The 22,479-nt window shown below is 38.5% G+C and overlaps 1 protein-coding gene across 2 annotated transcripts in view; it reads left to right on the top strand.

Moving 5' to 3' along the window:
* The window catches only part of LOC148173590 (transducin-like enhancer protein 4), a 68,928-nt gene that overhangs the window by 9,900 nt on the left and 36,549 nt on the right, over window positions 1-22,479 (top strand). For both annotated transcript variants that reach the window (XM_088040168.1, XM_088040169.1), the window contains exons 2-4: window positions 6,791-6,888; window positions 8,173-8,236; window positions 15,739-15,783. In XM_088040168.1, the coding sequence (XP_087896294.1) occupies window positions 6,791-6,888; window positions 8,173-8,236; window positions 15,739-15,783 (207 nt within the window). The remainder of the gene's footprint in view (window positions 1-6,790; window positions 6,889-8,172; window positions 8,237-15,738; window positions 15,784-22,479) is intronic.

Consider the following 22,479-nt stretch of genomic DNA (forward strand, 5'->3'; position numbering starts at 1 on the left):
CACTAATCGTGGGAACATGGCGAACACCGTAATCTACTTAGCTACCGGATTACGAATATCAACCGGATTCCATCTGAGCATAACGAGTAATGACTCACCTCCGATGCGTGCTGCTGGGGAGGTAATTTACAGACTGTTAAAATTCACATCACCACCCGTGTCATGAATGCATAATAAAATTTTTAAATCCGGGGATTTTCGACACGATGTTGCCACCATCGTAATTTACAATGACGCTAGCTTTCGATCGTATATCTTCGATTGTTTCGCCAGTCTTGAACAATCAGATAAATTCTTCCAACATTTACCGGATTTGCGGTTGTGGCCCGAAGCAATCTTAAATCCATTGTATTCTTTTGAATATCTCCTATCTGCGATCTTTGATGTATGGGATGCTGTTGAAGTGCTTCGATTTGATTTAATTGGCTGATAAAGTCTCGAATCGTCTGAAGAATGGTTGTGGTTGAGTTATCTCTCTCAAATGATCCGGTGTTTCTTTACGGTTTACTAGATTATCTGAGAAGGGTATCGCATAAACTGATGCGTGTGGCGAGGAATTGAAATTTTATTTTCGGGCCGGGGATATTACCAAACGCGAACTTTTGGTGTTGGTTGAAATTCATAACTTCTAGGGACACCTACAGTTCATCCATGTCAAATTTCCTTGAAACACAGTTTCCCAAAATTGACTTTGACGTCTCGATTCGAAAATTTGATAGATGAGGGCGGTCAAGCATGTCCTAGTTTTATAACCCAACCCGTCAGCGTCATTCCCACGGCTATATCTCCACGTTTCCATTTCCTACTTTGTTCGATCCAATGAAAAAATCACACGTAGTCGATAAGAAACCGTGAGTAAAAAGCTCGCTTTCTGTTAAATTTGCAGAAGCTTCCGAACTATTTGGCCGGAATTTGTTACGACTTCTCCGAACCTTTTCGGTGAATGCACTTGATATAAACACGATCCCTTGTGGGTTGCAAAAGCGACGTTGGGAACCACCTGGCCCCTCGACCCTAAATTACAAGAGGAAATAGCTGTTCACGATCTGCCTCGCCTCTGGAGCAATTCAATTCGGACCGCCTCAGCCGTTCTGCTGTGGCTTATTTACGGTCACATCTACCAAATGTCGTTCAATATTACCTGCTGGGTCGCACACCCCATTTCTCTCGACAAAATGCTTTCTCTACCCCGAGGGTCGACGGCGACGAAACAATTACATTATCACCTGAAAAATTGCACCCTCGCTCGACACGCGGGGGATTGTTTTAATTAGTAAGGGACGCGGGATCATAGGGGCGGAAATCGTGTCTCTCGGGTATTTAGAAAATGAAGTGGAATCTTGAGGCATATTTACATTTTTAACGCACGTCGACGAGAATTCCGCAAAGCCTGGTGGCGGCGGGTGGCCAGCAGACCGAGGGGTTGCGGTGGAACGAATACCACAAACCGCCGCTATGCCTTAACCACCGTCCCGACTTGCACAACCTCGAATGTAATCCGATGATACCCTTCGTTTTGTCATTAACAGTCACGAGGTCGACGACACAAAGAAAACTCCAAAAATACTGCACCTGGCTTTGCTCGAATATGTTAAATTCTTTCCTTTATCAACGTGTTATTATCTCTCCTTTTGACGTCATGCCAATAGAAAAAACAGTTCATCATAAATTTAAATGACAGTTGCAGCTCTTTCCTGACCAAAACCTTAAATATGCCATCTTTCGAGGAGTCGGAATGGAACGTTTCCAAAAATTCCGCTCATCTGTATTATTTTTTATTATGTTGTCGACAGTGTCCTCGTCTTCGCCTTGATTTAGCATTCGTCTGAAGCGCTATATATTAAGTGGCACGACCTGGGAGACGCTACTAAGCCGAACACATGCTCGAGATAATGTTGCCCCCACACATGCTGCCGCGAAACCCGTCCAAAAAGAGAAAGAAGAGAAATAAAAGTGCTTGAACAAGAATGGAAACAAGATTAAATAAATAGAAGGTGTGGTCCGACAGAACGCATATGCTTTCGTTTACAATTAAAACAAGATTGGAGGGATTGTTTGTACACTTGGACTTGTGCTCAGAACAAATACAAAGTAAAAGGTTAGAAGTTTGGAAAACAAACAGTAGCCAGGAAAAGTGACACTTTTAGGTGGTTTTTTTCGTGAGAGGAAAATTAATTAGCCGTGACATTCCTTCGCTAAAATAATTATACAACATTTCGTCACGTACTTCGCCGGCTTGGGTACGAATTTTATTTCCAGCGTTGACATTCTTGGAGTAATTACGTGTAATTATATTACCAGTTGGAGTTTTGTTGGGGTAATTATATCACGAGTGGGTCCTTTCGATTGATTCGCAATTAAAATTCCGTCGTTACTGAACATGTAACTGTTGATGTTTTTTAAAGGATATCTATATCCGTTGTGTCTGCACTCGATGTAACTACATCCAAGTTCAGTGTTAACGGTTTCAGCATGTTGATTGGCTATTAGTCACCAACTGATTCGTGGTAGATTGTACGTACACGTAATTACCTACTACTAGTGATTGTCATCTCATCTCATAGCTTCAAGCTATGCATAGCAGAGCTTGTTACATTAACATGCCTATTAAGATGATACGGTTGCCCTCAATAGGCAACATGAAATTGTATCACAGGTAAACACGACGCAGGAGGGAGCTCAGGAACTATATTAAATTGCTAGTAGTTCTCAAGGTGTTGGAATTATTAATCGTTCATTTGCACGTGACGGATTTTCAACGTGGCCGAAAAAATAAAGTCGTCTGCTACCATTAGTTCAACGGGTAATAACTAAGTGGGTGATAATATGAAATAGCGTGACTCTGAATGTAAATGTGCGTGCGTGCATGTGCGTGGTCGAGATTGGTAACAACGAGACAAAGGTCCGTTTGTGCCGTTTGCTCCGCTAATATTGATAGTGGCGCGGATAAGCTCGCATGCTACCAACATAAAACATTCCGGAGACATGTTTAGATTTTCAAACGGTGGCCCAGACGTGATAAATCGAAAAAGTTGAACGGAGGCGAGATCGTATCGTCCGAGTGTAAATAGGAATTATAAAAACACGATTTGCCGCATTACGTTACAATCGAAATGCATTATTCATCTGTAATTAATTGAACGTGTAACAACTTCTGAGAACAAGCTGAGCTGACAGACGGGCATCAACGGCGTTATTAACGTTTTTGTTCAGCGACTCCTTTCTTTCTATGCAAATTTATTCGGCGTTTCCTCCGTGTAAGGGCACGGCCGCGCCATCTTGAATTTTTTTCCGGGAAAATTTTCAACGGGAGTGTGGAGCCACTTCAACCCTTCGTGGGAGCCACACCATGGTCCGCCTAGCCTGCAATATAGTCGCAGAAGTTGTACCATTGTATGCTAATACCCTCCCTCTTCATGTCTAAGCACAATCATGTTTGTGCGTTCGTTTTACATAAATGATTCAGGATATGTTGTTGGCTAACCGTGGCAGCGTGTTTATTTAAGCGATTTTGTGGTCTACGGAGCCAAATGAACGATGGCGTTACATTAGCGACAAGAACTAATGAATTTAAATTGGCATGACAAGTATAGGTATGGCCGAAATTCCACTCGAAATGTAGTCATGCAAATCTGACAAGACGTTAAGTTGGATTTATTTAATTAATGCTGTTTGATTTTAAGGACGGCAATTTAGCACCTATTCCGACTAATTAATCATCGGGAACCTGTTATTACCGGAGCTCGCTTCGAAAGCAGACCGCGTTTATGTTTTTATGCAAAATGGACGCTGGAATTATAACAGAGAGGCGCATAATAGGTGTTTGTGCAATAATAATACCTGTAATCACCTATAATTGTGCAATTTGTTACGGAGAAAAATTCAAATTTACATTTGAAAGCCATCATTCGCTTAATTCGTTGAAACGATGAGGATTTTCTATTTATTAACGACAAGGATAATAAACTAGTGGTTATGTTATGACGATCATAAATTTATAATGCCGTGCTTGAATAAATAGAGAAAATTTATGTTGTTTTTCGAAAAAATACAGAAAATAATTATCGTACCCTGAAGCGGAAGTAATTATTAATTGCCTGTACAAAAATCAGCCATCTTCGAACTCTAGAATAAAAAATTAACCATAGGCAAAATTTTTCCCTCACCAGACACGCCAATTAACTCTTAAAACGACGTGACCACCCTAAGTATATACATTTACATTATTTTGAATGGGTAGGCGTCCTTATCTGATCCGTGTACGCCCAGCTTAACTAAATGCGGAAAAGGTGGAGAAACAAGTGTCGGGACGAATGAACTTTGCACATCTTTAGGGACAGAAGCGCCGCGACGGGGAATTACCACTTGTTTGCGGACTGGAATTGAATCGACGTCAAGTCTCTGATAAAGGAACGTGGATTAATAGCAGAAAAAAGAGCATGCGGCGGTTTTGTCCTATAACAATGAGAACACCAAAGAAAGGCGAAAATGAAGTTTGGAAGTATGAAAATAACAGCGGACCGTGAAGAGAACTCTGTGGCAGAAAATCTGCTGATTCCATCTGCTTTAGTACTGATTTATAACAGGCGTAAAATGAAAAAATGAATCTTACTAATTTCTAGCGTCCTGTGAATTATATCCATGGCGGATTTTACAAATTACAGGCAACATAAATTAAGAAACAGTCCAATAAAAAATTAATAGCGCTCTAAACATGTTCTTTCGATTTGTGTTAATTATGAGATTTGGAAGTGAGTGGCTTGTAATAACGTCGTTTGCAATAATTGCAGTTCAACTAATGTAACGTTTTTTACCATAAATAACGACCACTGTCCTCATCGAAGCATTCACTTCTAGGTCGCTGCGTTGCGAAAAGTTGATTACCATTTTATTTTTTCTGGTTCATTCTAATTTAAAATGTCACGTTTCCGTTTGAACTTAGTCGATGAGAGAATCATCCATGCAAATTAATTACTTAATTAATTAGCGTCGTATCTGCCTAATAATGAGGCACGTAATGTCCGTTCCCAAGATAGACAATAAATAGGAGAAAGTATCAGTCATAAATAGATAATGACTCATCTCGACAAGAGCTCAAAGGCCGATGATCCAATAATTTGCGTAATTAAGTTCTGTAATTAAAGAGACGAAAGGCAGGTGATATGAGCAATTAAACGTTGAGCCACTCATATCTATATTCATGAGTTAGTGAACTGCATTTAAATTATGGGCTTTCTTAAGAACTATCATTACATCATTGACCAGATGCTCTCGGTAATACACGGGCTTAATTGAGTCTCGAAGGCGCTTAAGTAATTACTTAATGGGTTTGATTTAATTACTTGTAAATTGATTTGTTGTTGGAGAGTACTACTAAACACTCAAAAAGAGGTCAATTTTTTCGTGCCATGTTTTGTGTGGTCTTTTTATTTTTCGACTCTTCGTTAGTTGGCTAAAGAAAGTGCGTGAAAATGTACGATCGCGGATTTATTCCTGGTTTATTTAACGGGGTACGATCACCGGTACCACCAGATGTGATTCCATCGGGACCATCCGTATCACCGGGACCATCATTTGTGCCCTCATCTTTCGCACCGACCTCATCCGTACTATCAACAACGCTGCCCCTCCCAGCTGCATCTCCACCGTGCCCCTTTTATGCATCCCCATATACGTTTATGGTGCCACCCCCATCGCACTCTCCAAAGCCTTTCAGTGCTAAACGAATGAAGGTGATTTTACTTCTTTTTTCGTCAATCCAAACATGTTCCAACATAAGGAAATGACTTATTGAAAAAGCCCATTGTATTTCGAACCCACCTGGCAAGTAAACGACAACTTAATAATAAATTATGATGCAAGAGTTGTACGTTGGCTCCTTTACAAACCTGATAATTATTAACATTTGGCAGTTGAGAATAACAAATCGTATTATAAAACCCACGTACGCTTGAAACACCTGTTGGGAATAAAATTAAGAGTGAACCAGCGCACAATTATTTTTTGAGTGGAACAAACCCGTGTGAACGCAATTGAAAAATCTGGACCGAGATTGACTTACTGACGAGAATGAAGACATTAATAGTCCTGTGATCACTTCTACTGAAATGTAGAAGATTAAAGAGAAATAGCTGCCGGATATTACGTCACTGTATATTTATTTACTCGAGTAAATATTAGCATTCGCCCATTCATCAGGTGTGTACACAAGCTGCATATCATTTCCTTACAAATATTCGGGGCTTTCTGGAATAAATATTGATTTTAGAAGTAGTTTACACTTGGACAGTCATTTCGCCCACAGCCAGCGATATAAATTATTCATTGGGGGCTCGAAGGACTTTATAAATTCAAAATTAGGTTCCATGCGGAAATGGGAGACAGGAGCGAACAGAACAGATTTCTTTTTAGATCTCATTTTTCATTCGGGTAATATTAAACACTTTGAGATGAATTTTTAAAGGTACGGGGACAAACAGCCGAGCTTTGAAAGATTTGCGTTTTGGCAGAGCTTGATGAGAGTTCAATTTATTTTTAAATATTGTTCAATTTGTTTCGGCCATATTGTAACATGGCGTCACTTGAATCGCCTCGAATTAATTGATTCCAATGTCGCGCGCGATGATCTGCAATTAACAATTTGATGGGGTTGATTTTCACATCTGTTGATTTTATCAAGCCGCATTTAACATAAATGTTTTATTTTGCCTCGCAGTGATAATTAAATGCACATTATATCAGCTGCCTGCTAATTGACCACTTTGATATTCATGTTTGTTTTTTTTTCCAGGGCCCTCCACAACCTGGACAGCCTTTCAAATTTACAGTGGGAGAGTCCTGTGACAGGATTAAAGAAGAGTTCAATTTCCTTCAGGCACAGTATCACAAGTAAGTGAGGTTGGAAAACTCGACCGAAGAGTTGAGTGGATAGCTGTTATTATGTGTTCAAGCAAGACCTTGGAGCGGTCCTAATATTTACTGCACCCTTATTATGGGAATCGATCCGATAATTACACGTTGAGATAATAATACAATGTTTTGCGAGAGGTCGTGTAATTCGCGGTAATAAGTTAATAGGCGAGTGTTTAAAGTGAAGAAAAAACTGCTTTGCATTACGTTTCGAGTAGAGGGGAACTTCCTCAGGCTATCCGGAGGATAGAAATTTGAGAAATGCGTTGGTAACTCAGAATGGAATGCTTTTAGAATTTCTAATTTATATTTAGTTGAAAGAGTGTAATTGCTTTTTAAATATTCCGCTTTTCGGCGAGAGGTTTGAGTCATTAAAATAATCTACTTGTGTTTGGTTAGTTGTCTACGAGAACTTGTATTTCCACTTCCAAAAACATAAAAATTACCATGAAATGCTCTCACTTAAGATAACATTTTTTACATGCTACCGATTCCCTGTCGGGGCTAATCAGTAAATTAACCTATTATTACAGCGTCATTATTTTGGGGTTATTTATTTTGTCATAAACCGAGGACTTTTTTTAAATTAATTGGTCAATTAATTAGAAGAGCTTGGAAACTGAATGCAATTCCTTGATTAATGATTTTTGTTGAAGCCGTATAAATATTCTACAATCGCCAGAAGGTTGGACGGAGGTAACAGGTAATCAACACTTCAAACGGAAATATGTATTGAAAGTTCTGCATGCAAAATTATTTCGTTTTTTAATTCCTCCGAGTCCTGAATGTTAATTAATATTTTTGGTTTTGCATAACTGTCGCCTCTTGTGTATCACAGAAGCCTAACACTAACCAAATTTTGCAATTAAGATTACAATCAAGGAGTTTCACGTGAAAATTTCACAAAAATTACATTCACCAAAAGTTTCGTTTTCGGATAATTGGAGAGCAAACTAAAAACGCCTGAAAATGTCCGCAGGATCGGTTTTAATCAAGGATGTTAATGTAGCTGATTGGCTGAAAACGCGTATCGCAGCAAAATTCCAGCAATTTGCAATAACAAGGAAAAATTCCATTTTGCCAAACAACAAAATCGCAGCAATTAAAAAGGAATTACACGAAATAAACAGAAATTTCGCGCGGCGATTATTTTGAAACAATTTCGAAAATTTCAATAGCTTTGGGTAAAACCATAATTGTTCGTGCGGTCGGAATAAAAACCATTTTTGTTGATGAAATAAATAATTGTGTGTTTTGTTCCAGCCTAAAACTAGAATGCGAGAAATTAGCCAGCGAGAAAATCGAGATTCAGCGACATTACGTAATGGTAAGTTAAAAGAAAAATATGTGAGCACTTTATATTTTGAAAACTAAAGCGTTTCATTAAATTTAGCGAACGGTCGGGTTTATAGCAGGTTTATGTCGGAGCAGCGTATTTCACAGCGAAAGAATTCCGCGATAATAAATTTTAATTTTGAACATGCACCTGCTGTCACAGGCTATTTCATGATAATGCAATTATTTGTAATGAGTTCATGCTTGTATTAACGGCCAAAATCGATGCGAATACTGCTAGTTACGTGTTTTAATTATAATTCCAACATTTGGTTATTGTATTTCACAACAATACGAGCATGAAATAATGGCCATTCATTTGCTTTCATAAATGCTAACTAAAATTCTGAATTTCGAGTGAATTTATTGCATTTTAAATTTCGGTTCCAATCAGCGCTCAATGCAGCTTTAATTGAAAAACATATTTTAATTTCCATTATCTGTAATATATGGAGGGATTATTTATGCGAGGGACGGAACTAAAAAAACGCGACGCACTGTTTTATTTGCATACTTTTATGTCGCATTTTACAGCTGCACTGGTCACTAGTTTTTCAATTTTATTACATTTTTCGGACTGATAAAATCCGATTTATTAGTCAGTGCGATTTTGTTGCGGATCCTAATTAAATCTCCGCCGCAATAAAAATTGATTTTCTTTTAATGAAGGTTGTATTGAAATTTATCGCGGATTTATCGATAATAAAACGTAATTATTTCACACATTAATATATTCATAGTTACAGCAAGCTCTCAACGTATTATTAGCTTTGAGCTATGATACAATAATTGAATTTATGGGCGTTATTATTTATACAACTTTGATGATATAATTTGTCAATAAACAGCGCTATTTGCATGGACCCTGGTCTGAAATGTCGAGTTATTTATTTACTAACCGATATTGTTTGAAACCTTGTTGTGTTTTATTTAAAATAATTCACAAACAATGTATTGCTTTTATGGGTTTGCTACAAACAATATTAATTCTACAGTTTATTTATTATTGGAATAATGCTTTATAGAAATTATTTCGCATTTTGACTCTGTTATTATTAGTGCACAATAATTCGTACTTCATTTTCTCACCTATAAGGGCCGGTTGCAGAAACACGGTTTAAATTTCGATTTGAACTAGTTCAATTGATCCAGTTCAAAACTATACCAAACTTTTGATGTCGACATCTCGCTTATTTTTTCGAGTAAACTTAAGTTATTATTATATCAGTGTACGCAGAATTTTCCGCAAATTCCAAATCTGGGAATTAAATTCAGACCCGACAACAAATAACTGAGTTATGGCCGATCAAAGTTTCGGAAAGTTGATTTTCATTTTTCCTCATTTTTTCTAATTTTTAAAGTTAAATATCTCGAAAACACTTTGAGATATTGAGATGCGGTTAGCGCCATTCTTTTTCTCGGCTCATTTCACGTTAGAAAATGTTCTCAAAACCGCAAAATTCTATAGTCGATTTTTCGCAAAAAAAAATTCCGACTCAATCGATGAAAATTTTTCAATTTTCTTAATATTGGTCACAACTCGTAAACTGTTTGTCCGATTGATCTCAAGTTTGGCCACGACATAGATTTTGAGTTCCTCTTTTGACTGAGGTATAATTCAAAGCTATTAAACGTCGTTTTCATTTTGAAAACATTGATTGAAAATCACCCTAAAATGACGTCTTTAAAACCGTTTTTGCCCAATGCCTCGTTTATTTATTATGCAAACTCAACAAATCTGGGCTCATTTTACGCAGAATGTCACGCTGAATCCAAAACCATGAGAATTTTCAATTTTCGTCAACAGATAACTGAGTTAGGGTCGTTTAAATTTTTTGGTTGTCACCAGAGGGCCAAATTTTTGAGGGTTCAAAACAATTCATGCTCGATATCTCGGAAACAATTTCAGATATTAAGATGCGGCTTACGCCATCGTTTTTATCGCGATTTTTTACATAAGAAATAGTTCTTTGATTTTTTTAAAGTCGAAATTTGCAAATTTTCGCAAAAATTCATGACTAAAACTATGGCAAACTTTTGATATTGTTATCTCGCATATTTTTTAGAGGAAACTTAAGTTATTATACATCAGTGTACGCAGAATTTTCTGCAGATTCCAAATCTGGGATTTAAATTCAGATCCGATAACAAATAACTGAGTTATGGCCGATCAAAATTTTGGAAAGTTGATTTTAATTTTTTTTCATTTTTCGTAATTTTTAAAGTTAAATATCTCGGAAACTATTTGAGATATTGAGATGCGGTTTGCGCCATTCTTTTCCTTGGCTCATTTTATGTTAGAAACTGTTCTCAAAAGCCCAAAATTCGATAGTCGATTTTTCGCGAAAAAAAAATCCGACTCAAACGATGAAAATTTTTCATTTTTTTTATTTTTGCCCATAGCTTGTAAACTATTTGTCTGATCGATCTCAAATTTGGCCAGTAGATAGATTTCGAGCTCTTCTTTCGACTAATGTATAATTCAAAGCTATTAAACGTCGTTTTCATTTTGAAAACATTGATTGAAAATCACCCTAAAATGAAGTCTTCAAAACAGTTCTTGGCCAATGCCTCGCTTATTTATTAAGCAAACTCAACAAATCTGGGCTCATTTTACGCAGAATGTCACGCTGAATCCAAAAACATGAGAATTTTCCATTTTCGTCAACAAATAACTGAGTTATGGTCGTTTGAATTTTTGGGTTGTCGCCAGAGGGCCAAATTTTTGAAGGTTCAAAACAAATCGTGCTCGATATCTCGGAAACTATTTCAGATATTGAGATGCGGTTTACGGCATCGTTTTTCTCGCGATTTTTTACATAAGAAATAGTTCTTTGATTTTTTTACAGTCGAAATTTGCAAATTTTCGCAAAAATTCATGACTAAAACTATGGCAAACTTTTGATATTGATATCTCGCTTATTTTTTAGAGGAAACTTAAGTTATTATACATCAGCGTACGCAGAATTTTTTGCAGATTTCCAATCTGGGATTTAAATTCAGATGCGACAACAGATAACTGAGTTATGGCCGATCAAAGTTTCGAAAAGTTGATTTTTATTTTTCCTCATTTTTCGTAATTTTTAAAGTTAAATATCTCGGAAACTAAATCCATTATTACGCATAAAATGTAAAAATTTGCTTTTAATTTGTGTATTTTTTGTATTTTAAAAATTCACAAATCCAGCTGTTACTTTGAACACCGACTTATTCCACCTCTGAACCTGGCTTAGTTTAACACCGTGCTAACTTGTATTTGAACCGCTCAAAAATGTTTGTGCAACGCAAAAATCATTTAAGCCTGGGTTAAGTCAGATTTGAACCTGTTCAAATTTTGAACCGTGTTTCTGCAACCTGAGTATACCTAATTGTCAAAAATAAGAATATACTCCTCATCTCCATAAACATCGCCCGTTTTCTTCTTTTTAATGCAAATTAGTGCACTTATAAATTCGCGACCATGCAGGTAGTCTCCGAGGCCACACGTAAATGATTTTGCGGTTTAATAAACTTTATAAATGTTTGATTTATTAGTAATAACCACGAACTTGCATGCTGCGATTACATTGAATTCTTCGAAGCGGTACGACAATTAATTAAACAAAAACTTTGATCCATGAAATCGGTTTTTAGACGCGACACGTGTAGAGAATGTCAGCTTATTAAAAATATTTTGAAATGCAAATGAATATAATTTTTATACATGGTCGCGCAATAATTAAATAATTTTTCCATGTCGCTGCTATAAACATAATAATTTGATATTCATGTTTACAACAGATTGGGGCAATTTGTATAAATGACAATAAATTTGTCGGAACAGGTAATTGCGTTGCACTTAGCGTATATGGTAATTAGTAATTAGTGATGTCACCTCGAGCGGTGTTAATTGGATGGACGGTAGAGTGAGAAAATTTTATGTTTTTTTATGCTCCTGAAGATTGTTTTGTGGTCATGGTAATTTCCCTACCAAAGTTTTCTCTGTGTATCTCATTGTCGGCTTTTAGCAGTTTATCGAGAATCGGCACGATTAGTTCGTCGGTCGTGTCCGAAACGAAACGGAATAATCAATTAGTTACATGAAAGTGTAATAATAATAGCGGGGGTCATTACACCGTATTCATGATCAGCTATCAGACGTATTTGGAGTCCTTCACGCGCCATCAAACTTAAGGTTTCCGTTCAGCAACTTCCAGCTAGTTTCACTACATGCTTCTCGTTGGATGAAACACCTCATTACACGCACGTCTACTAAATTGTATACAAGTAATTGGCCGTAATTGTCAGTGCATTACTGTGAAATTTGACGTTGAATATTTCTAATTGATTTACTAGCTTCTGTTTTAACACTGCAATTAAGTGAAGAGATAAATTGTCTTAGCGGCGAAGCACTCCAGCCAATTATTCCAAATATCAGAGTATCAGCAGGATAAGCAATTAAAAGAGTTCTTCCGTGGAAAAGGAGCTCGCTGCATGCTGTCCAACAATGGGAAAACAATCAAGGACGTGTTTCGTTCTGATAATTCCAAGCTAATTACCAGCGACGAATTACGCCGACAATTTCCCTCAGTAAGGACGCATTATTGGGACAATTTTTTGCCCACAGACCACCCAAGCAGATACAAATTGCGTCGGCACTTTGAGAAAAAATCTTGTAGTTCATTTAAATTTTAACATGTCTCACGTTGTACCCGGTTTGTAAATAAACTACAGATTCATATTACCATTATTCGCGCTTACGACTCTAAAATCCATATTTTATTTTACTGTTAATGAATAAGCGGTAAATAAACAATTTCCTACATTTACAAAATGCCGTAAGCTGTTAATTAACGATGCTGGAGCTAATTTAACGGTCGCGATGCTTTACTGTTTTAAGTGCAATCAACAAATAGGAATGCATCGCTGATCATAAACTTTCTGCGAGAGAATTTATGGATTGTGATTTTTTACAGCCAGCTTTTATTATCAAATGTGAAAAACGTTATCTAGGCACCAAAACATTCCGAATATGGGATGAATGGGAATTCCTGCATTTTTTTCGGTCTATGAATAAATGGAGATCACATGAATGTCGAGGCAGGAAAAATCGGCATTTAGTGGTTTTAGGTAGCTCGTTTTGGGGGATATGAAGGCAAATTCCTGCAAGATTTCTGGTGGGAAAAATGTGCAGGCTATGGGCATATTATTTCCGACAGAATTCCCAGAATTTTTCCGGCGGTTTTTCACATAATTTTTTTAATCAAACTGCGGGTCCCTGTTAATTTAAAGTATGAAATTAAAAGCGTTTATGTCTGCAGATGGTCGCAAAGAAAATAAAACGGGAAACCGATCATAAAATGTTTGCCGTAATTATAGTTATTACGAGTCGCCAAAAAATCTCGCAGACGCCAGATGCTTCTTCGTAGGTGTGTTAGGTGTTTAATATCCATATGATCATTAAAATAACTCATTTATTTCTCGCCAGCTAATGTGTGTGCTAGGAGGTAATGAATGCTAATATGCAGTTACGATAAGATAAAAGAATGCAGCTGAAACCAACATTTGTTAAAAACTAGCTCTGATAGGATCTAGTTGAATTATTTCCTGCACTACAAGTTATTATCGTTATTTATGGAGGTAATGGTTGATTATCACGCCACTTTCCGTTCAAAAACAAGAAATAAAATGAACAAGTGTTCTGTTACGCGAACTGCACGTCATCGGCCCAAATGGTTTCGTAACTAATTTACTTGTGACATACCAGAAAAATTCTCAAGTGGGAGCCCGCGGTTCAAATTAAGTATGTTGTAAAGTCGCGTTCATTTTCCACTGTTGACGAGTTTGTAAATGTTTATTTTATTGTTGTTTTATTGTAATTTTATACCTTCTTTTGACTGGCCAACTTTTCCCGTGACGGTGCTTTCTTAAAATTTTCTTTCACCTTTAATTAATACTGCGCAACAAAATCCCAAAGAAAAAATGTAAACGATGCCAGGCCATGCACGTCTGTGTTTGAGTGCAGCGACGGTATGGCAATTTATCAAAATTTATAGTGGCTGTTAGGCAAGAGGAATTTCAAATATCGCTGCAAATGTCTGTTATAAAATGATCAAGTTTTTATCGGTGAAAATTTCTTCTGCGGACGGAATGTAAAACGGGAGAAACAAGTATATCAATAAAAACGTTCGTAGTCGTGTTAATGCTAATAGATTCACATTCCTTCTTCTGGATGCTTTTTGTGATGACCAACTAGACCACCTATTTTGGAATGGATTGGAGAAGTTTTTATCCACTTCGGGAATCTGATTCGTGTCGTCTGATGGTTGAAATTAATTATAACCTGACTTGTGTGGAAATTTGCGCTGTTCTTAATTGATTGTTTTCGTTTCATTTACCTAATTCTGTTAATTAGGCTACATTTGGATTAAATGTGCACTAATTTCGACGATCCGTGTGTAAACAATGCTGGTGAAACAACATACACATGTTGAATATTAAATTTTACAGGAAACTTAATTAATATTTCTCCAAAGTGTTTCATTAGCTGTTTTATAATCAGAATTTCGTTGGATTTGTTAAGTTTTATTTGTTAACATGGATTTGGCAAGCGGGTTTACAAATCCAACAAGCGATTGTTACAATTTTTTGTGTTATGTTTTACTACATTATATTTTCTGTATGTAATGTTGATAAAGCAAAATAAATATTTTATTTTATTTTCGTCAGTTCATCGATCTCGAGCTGCTCTTAAAAAATTTAAAAATGACTCTAAAAAGATCCTCTGCTGATGCTCATTTAAAATCCCATTCGAAAGATGGGGTTTTTACCGCTTTTTTACATAAGAATCCGGGCTTAACTCGAATTCGAAATTTAAAAAACAAAAATTTAAGACCAAAGGTTTTGTAACTTTACGACTTTTTTTCGATTTTTGAACATAAATATTTCCAAAACTATGAGAGATATAAAGATAAGAATCATTATCTTACATATCCAGAATTTGAAATTTGAAAGTGGTCGAAAAAAGTTTCTAAATCTAATTCGATCTATATCTCGGTTACTTACTTAGCTTAAACTATTGGTTCTCATTTTACGCAGAATTTCACACAAAATCCAAAACTTCACGTGCGTCAATAAATTGTATTTAAAGTTGCGAATAATGTATTTTCCCAACTTTAAATTTCTAAAAAAATATGTACCTATCTAAATTTAATTCGGTCGATATGTCGTTTATTTGCGAAATAAACCTAAATTAATATTGGTACTGTTTTTCTCCCATGAAATGTGATTTCATCAGATTTGCAATCAATTTTAAAACATGACAACTGGTTGCAAAAAATACATACAATTCCTTGATTTGTCGTTTTACAGTTTGTTATTTTTATTCCACATATTTCCAAACAGCGATTTTGTAAAAATATTTCGATTTTGCAAGTTATTTTTAAATTCCACCATAAAATGTGACAACTGGTTGTCACATGAAATAAACCAGACTAATGTGACTCTTTGTTTCAGTATTACGAGATGTCGTACGGTTTGAACGTCGAAATGCATAAACAGGTAAGCATTGCCCGGATTCCATTTTTAAATAGTTAACTCTTTATCTGTATATCTCCCCTTTCCGTGTTTGCTTTTCGAAATTAATGTGAAATTTTAATCCGTGCATTAGTTCCATGAAACAGCATTATTATTTCCATCGCTCGCCGGTTAAATCTCGACATGAATTTCCACTTTTTGGATTATTCTGCGCTTGTTTTAATAATCGCCAAATGCACGCGGCCACTATACTTCCCTGTTAAATATTCACCTTGTGTTTATGTCATACAATTTACAACTGAAATAGAGTTTCCATGTGATTCCATCCCCGTCAGTCCCTCGACGTTTTTCGCGAATTAATTAAATCCGCCGTTATGAAAATGGTCGGCTAAATGGCGAATGGTGAAAACGCACTGAAGAGATCCTTGTCATTTTTACGTGATTTACGTTGGGGTTCCTTTTTTTCGGTGAGGAAACCGACGCAATGTGTTGAAATAACAAGCATAAAACTTTGTAGATATGGAAATGTCGGAGGAAACCCTTGAGTAATAAAATTATTTGAATTTGAAATCAAGCTATACTGCGAGGGTCTATTCCATGTGTGATGTGGGGTGGGTTGTTTGAGGAGGGTCGGCAATATTGAGGGTGTGTTAATTGCTAGCGGTACGGCCGCTGTCGACTGTTCCCCACTTTATGTTTGCATATGTAAGCATCATGCGTTGTTTACCCCAACAGCTTTGGCCAGGATAAAATGCCACGCAGGCTGCTCCTTGATTTCGGTACTTCGGACCCTTCGGATACAAATTCGTTTTAAATTGAAAGCATGAACCTATTGATTTCTGGGTTTCCAAAAGCAATATAAGAAGGGGGACAACGCGCCTTCTGGAAGGGAGTTTTTTGCTGAGGCGAAATTACTTGTTGACACGGAGAAAATCCTATTAGAATTTTATAAAAAATTCAAATCTAGAAAGTCTTCCTGTTAAGTTTTTTCATGAAAACATGAAACTCTACAATTTTCAGTCATTACTTTGACAAAGCTCTTTATGAGCTCTAAAGAGGGAAAAATTACAGTCAGATTGAGCAAGGGAAGGTTTCCACATTTTATATTCCCTAGTATAAAGAAACTTGTAAACCCCTAACATGATTATCTCTCGACAGCATGATCTATGCGAACATAAACCGATTTTTTAAGGAAAAATTGATCACATTGCGACCCAGTGACCGCTAATCGGCTCGCATCATATGCCAGAAGGGGGACTGAGCCAAGGGTGCATTTGTGTTCGCGTTTCTTTCGGGGTATAACAATCTCGGAAAACATGCGTAGCATAATCGAGTTAATAATTTAGTCTTGAAAGTCTGCGCCCATCTATAATTCATAGGGATGGGTGGGTGCACAGCGGCTTCTCGCGTCGTGTTCGGTTGTATCTTGTATGGTGTTGGGAAATGTATTCACCCCAGGTTGGCAACTGCACGATTCGCTTCGGTCGTGTTTGGAATTCGTCAGTGGGGTCGAAATTGGCAGCCTAACCACGTTCTGAGCCCATTACGATCGGGGTTGCAACGGCTGCTTGATTATCGTATTATCAGGGTGTAGTGTAGCGCACTTAATGCTGCGAAACAGACTTTGTTTGTTCATGTGTGTTTTATTAAAGAGGGTGAAAACTTTTTTTTCCACCCATGATAAATTCATCAAGGGTGAGAATTACACAGTTGACGCTAGTAGGAGCATTACATCGGTAATTATGGAGTAAGTGAATCCGAGTTACAGGCTGCTTTACAAACAGCACGGGGGTTGTAAATCTTGGCGGGTCTCCGCGACTAACCGCACTGTAAACTTCCTCGCAGCTCCCGGAAACGGCTCCAGTTCCGGTCTCCAAGTCGCGCGCGCGCCACCGGAACTTTTATACCCTAGCGCGTTTATCAACTGTGCGCGATTGTTTGTAACACGGAAACTTTTTCAGGCTTTGGTTCTTACGCTCTTGTTAGTTCGTTCTCGCTTTATTTAAACGGGGGGACAATAAAAGAAAAAAAAGTAAGAGTTTGGTGGCGTGCTTGTATTTTATCGCCACATTGCCATCTAACTGGGGGTTAATCAAGCCGTTATTATGTCAGTTTTTCGCAGACTGCGATAAATTCGACGCTGTTTTTATCGAGATCGTGACAATCGGCAATTTTCAGAATTATTAGATCGGTACTTTTTCCCATCGTTTCTATGAACTAACTTAATCTTTCTTTGTAATAAAATAGTCGCTGGATTTATTTAAAATCGATAAAAACTGAGGTTAAGTACAGCCGCACACAAACGTGAGATTGTCGTTGACAGTGCTTGGCAAACATTGCTTTTCGCTTTCGATATTTTATTGGTGGAAATCGATTTCTTGAAGCGTGAAGTCGAGGACTCTTCAGAGTTTGCACCCAGCGGCGTCTCCTTTGTTCCTTTGGTGATGCGTCGGAATTCGTAAAAGTGGTTTTATTTCGGTCGCCCTGTGTATGTTATCGCGGTTCCGGACCAGCACTCGCAGTTAATAGGTCGTGACGTGGTCGCGGAGTAGAAGAGTTCCTCCCATATTAGCTGTGTAACGTTTTCATCCGTTCCACGCCACTGGTCACCCCAACTCGGAAGGGGATGAAGGGCGGCTTTGTGTAACGGCGAGCCCGCAGCCTCGGGGAAAGTGGCCACTGATGTGATCACGAGCCGTGCAAATCGATGTTCGTTTCACCCCTCGACCCAAGTCGTCGGCGCGATTCTCGCAGAAATAAAGCCACCCCTCATTTTTATCGCACGTCGGAGAGATCACGAGAGGCCGTCTTTAATGGACGCAATTAATTTAAATGGTTATCGATTATTTAACGATTTATGACATCATCCGGCGAATTTCGAATTTATATTCATCACCCCCGCACTCATTAACGTAATAGACGGTTCTGAACTCGACTTTCAGCGTTTTATGGACACTAATTTTCAACGTTGAAGGCTTAATTGGATTCCGAGCGTTTTTGCCGGTTTCTGAAGGACAGTATTTGTGCTCGTACAATCGGATTTCCACCCTTCGTCGCCACGCATTACTCGCTAAAGTTATTATTGCAGGAAAAACTTCTTGGGGGTGAATCGGGCGCTAATCCGTGTCGGGGTGGATGCGGGATCCTGGCATAATGATAGGTCACGTTTTGATGCTCGATAAGCCGCCCTCGACGAGGGGTTCGCCTTACACCCCTGCTAAATATCGCCCTCGACATTCGGTGGCGGTCTCACTCCGAACCCCATTCAACGACCCTCGATATTTACATACTCGCATTTGAGTGCGGTGCGGTTAATAAAACTGCTGTTCGCCGTTATGAGCTAACGCACGTACAAATTGCATGTATTTTCAGCGGACATACGATGTTTATTGACCCATTTTACATGTGATATTTGCTTTTTACTGTATCACGTTACGGCCAATTCCGAAGAGGACGCTGACATATGTGACGCTGTTCAATCGTTTATTGGCTTCAATTTGAATTTTTACGAGCTTATTCTACAAGGGAGAATTTGCACAATTCCCAATTTATTGCATACAAGCTCTGTTCTAAAACTAAAAAATCCACAATTAATCTCTACTTCCGAGAAAATTTAGAATGGGGGATTACGATTAAAGAAAAGCAAAAGCGAATTCGGCGCCCTTTAATCAGGGCCAATAATAATTGGACGTGGAAGAAATTACGAGAGCGAAATTCCCCACGGTTTTGAGGTAAACGTACGCTCTAAAACAATGACTAAAATAGTGTAGCAAAACAGAATAGAATTACCGCAGAACAGCGGCGGCCGAAGACAAAACCGCAGGGGAGATATATGGATGTAATTAGATAAAGTTCTGGGTTGCGGCCGAGTTAATCTGCTCCACGGTGATCGGCTGAATTATACATGCGCGGCCGCCTCGACGCCACAACCGACGTCCAGCGGCGCTTCGTCCGTCGTCGTCAATTAATGTAACCACATTTACGCTGCACCACTTCAACCCTGGAATTAAACCGACAAAGAAAAAGAAAAATGAGTTATCCTTCGATCAGGTGCTCGCAAAGTGTACTTTATCCTTTTTAATGAAAAATTGTCTTGCATTCTTATCTTCTCCGCTCACTCCGTCCATTTTCAACCCCATTACGTCCATTCAAATAAACGCAAAATCGATCCGAGCCACCACTTCATGAATCCGTATAAAAATGCAATCACGGAAACTACGAGGCGCCGGTCGTACATGCATTTATGTGTTGTTTATGTTGCCAATTTCTTTGAGTGGAACTCTTCGTGCGGTTGTGAAGTGGCGCGCTGTGCAAACAGACGTCTCGACGCTGTCGACGCACTAAAAGCTTAGATAATTGAACCGCTTGTTAACGGGTGGCAACGCTACGCTGCTATAATTAAGCTTTTATAAACACACCCCTTCTCGAGTTTACTTAATAAATTTTGCGATTTTACCCCGTTTTATTCGACACTCACGGGATTGTGGTCTTATTATCTGCAACTCCTGCGCTTTGTGCTGCATAAAAAATTCGAAATGATTTCACAAATCATTGAATAAAAGGCGATATCGTGTGAGGACTTTTAGCCGAAAAAAACTCATCACAATGTTCGCTAATTTTTCCAAAACAGCACATCCGGAATTGCCCCAATTTATATTCCCGTCGCGTCACATCATCGCCCCCGCCACATTTATTTCTGCATTAACAAAATTAACAGTCCCCAAAACGAATAACTCGTGTTTGCTCTATCCAAACATCCAACCCAACGCGCATTTACAAATAACAATATCCAGATTAAGCTCGCGTGATTTCCATGCAAGTGTATGTAAATTGCGTAAATTTCCCCAAAAAATATTCCGGGACTCCGGACGCGATTGCGTGAGCTCGTAAAACAGCAGTCCCCAGTTGCTTTCCGGTAAATGATTAGGACCAGAACGCCCGGAAAAGTGCGAATAAGCAGAGTAATAAATCAACACCATTGTAAATGCCGGACTTTGTCACGCTAGTTGCGCCCCCACAATATGCGGTAAACGATGACATGTACGAATGAGGCGGCGGCGCGACCCTCAACCGCCCCTTCTATAAACACTACACACTCTGATTGCGGGGTGCAAAAAATAAGCGGTGTTAGACGAAAAAAGTGGTCGACAGACTAACGAGATTGTTCAGCGTTTTGTAAAAGCACCGGAATTAAATTATTTGGGGGAGGACGAAGGGGGAGAAGGACGTGATCGGATTAATTGGTCAGCCGAAACAGCAATCATTAAAAATCGAGGGCGGGTAAGCAACCCTCAAAGGAAGGGCGGCGTCACGCGACGTTTTTTAATAAGAAGGGTTTTATATTATTACTTTTGTCAACTTATTGGACTGGGTCATCGTGGAAGTCACAGTTTTGTATCATTTTTTAAAAGCTTATTACTGTGTCATAAAAAGGAGAGTGGTATAAATCTTGCGGTCCTAAAAATATTGAAGCAGTAAAGTCTTTATATTTCCCTAACTTTTGACCCTACGAGCGGTATAAAATAAGCCCCATTATAGGGAAGCGCTCGGTGGTCCTTTATCGTCTCGCCAATTACAGTTTTTAGCGTAAGGTCTGCTATAATGCAAGAGTCGTTTCCGCGCGAAATAGGGCAAAATAGAATTTTATTCAGGTGCGAAAGTCGCGGTCAATGTTTGTATCCCTTTTTTACGGTGTGGTTACGGCATAAAACTACCCTATTTCTTCACAAAAAATGGCCATCCTAGCATATAAAATGCTTTCCAAATACCACTTCAGCTCCGGCAATAAAGCAGCGAGGGTTAAACCCCAGAAAAATGACACGTGCACTCATTTTTCCGAATAGCACGAAATCCAATTCACACCGATAAGAATTCCCGAATGGAAAAAGTGTATTCGTTCGAGATTGAGACTCGAAGCGATATATATCTCTGAAGGAGCGTGACGTGCGGAATTAGAGTTACTTTGTTTTCAATAAGGGTGGCCAAACACCGAGGTATAATAAAATTTAAAGGGCGTCATCCCCGCTTGTCCGACCCTGACGCTCTTTCAATTACACAATGGACAGATTAAGCGATATGTGAACACAATAGTTCCATTAAATACTTCGGAGGGTCAGGGCTGGGGGTTGGTGAAAGTTGTTTCGTCAGCTGTGAAGATCACTCCCTGAATAAATTACTGCTATCCGGTTATCTGATACGCGCAGCCCCTGCCAGGTGTGCCAGCAGGTGATACTCCTATATGTACTTCCAAATCAGTGATCTTGGCTCGGGTATCACGTTTAACTTGTTGGGTTAGAGCTGCGGCGGAGGGAGGCGGAAAAACGATCGGCCTTCTGAGATTTCATGCTCATTCACTCACTTCTGTGGATATCTAATTAAGCGAGCGAAGCGAATTAACAAGCGAATGAATCGATCAGAACAAAAAATTTTCCTCTGCTTCGTATTCTGACGGTTTCTCGGCCTTTTGTTGTTTACGAAGCTTTCCCATATTGTGTTCCATCGGATGCAACTGCTCAACGATTCGTTTCTGGTTTCCTTGAAAGTATGCAAATGCGGCCCTGGCGTCGTCTCGTTATAAAGTTAAGTCGGCTCCGATCCGGATATTTTATGCAAGAAAGGTCGTGCGAAAATACGTAAAACTATGTTTTACGTGAAAATCTGGTCCGACTAAATGAGAAGGGAACTCTAATTGAGATTTTAATTACTCCTGCTTAAACTCAC

The sequence above is a fragment of the Gnatocerus cornutus genome, chromosome 6 (assembly GCF_029298725.1).
Source record: "Gnatocerus cornutus isolate USDA-ARS CGAHR chromosome 6, icGnaCorn1.1, whole genome shotgun sequence".
NCBI lineage: Eukaryota > Metazoa > Arthropoda > Insecta > Coleoptera > Tenebrionidae > Gnatocerus > Gnatocerus cornutus.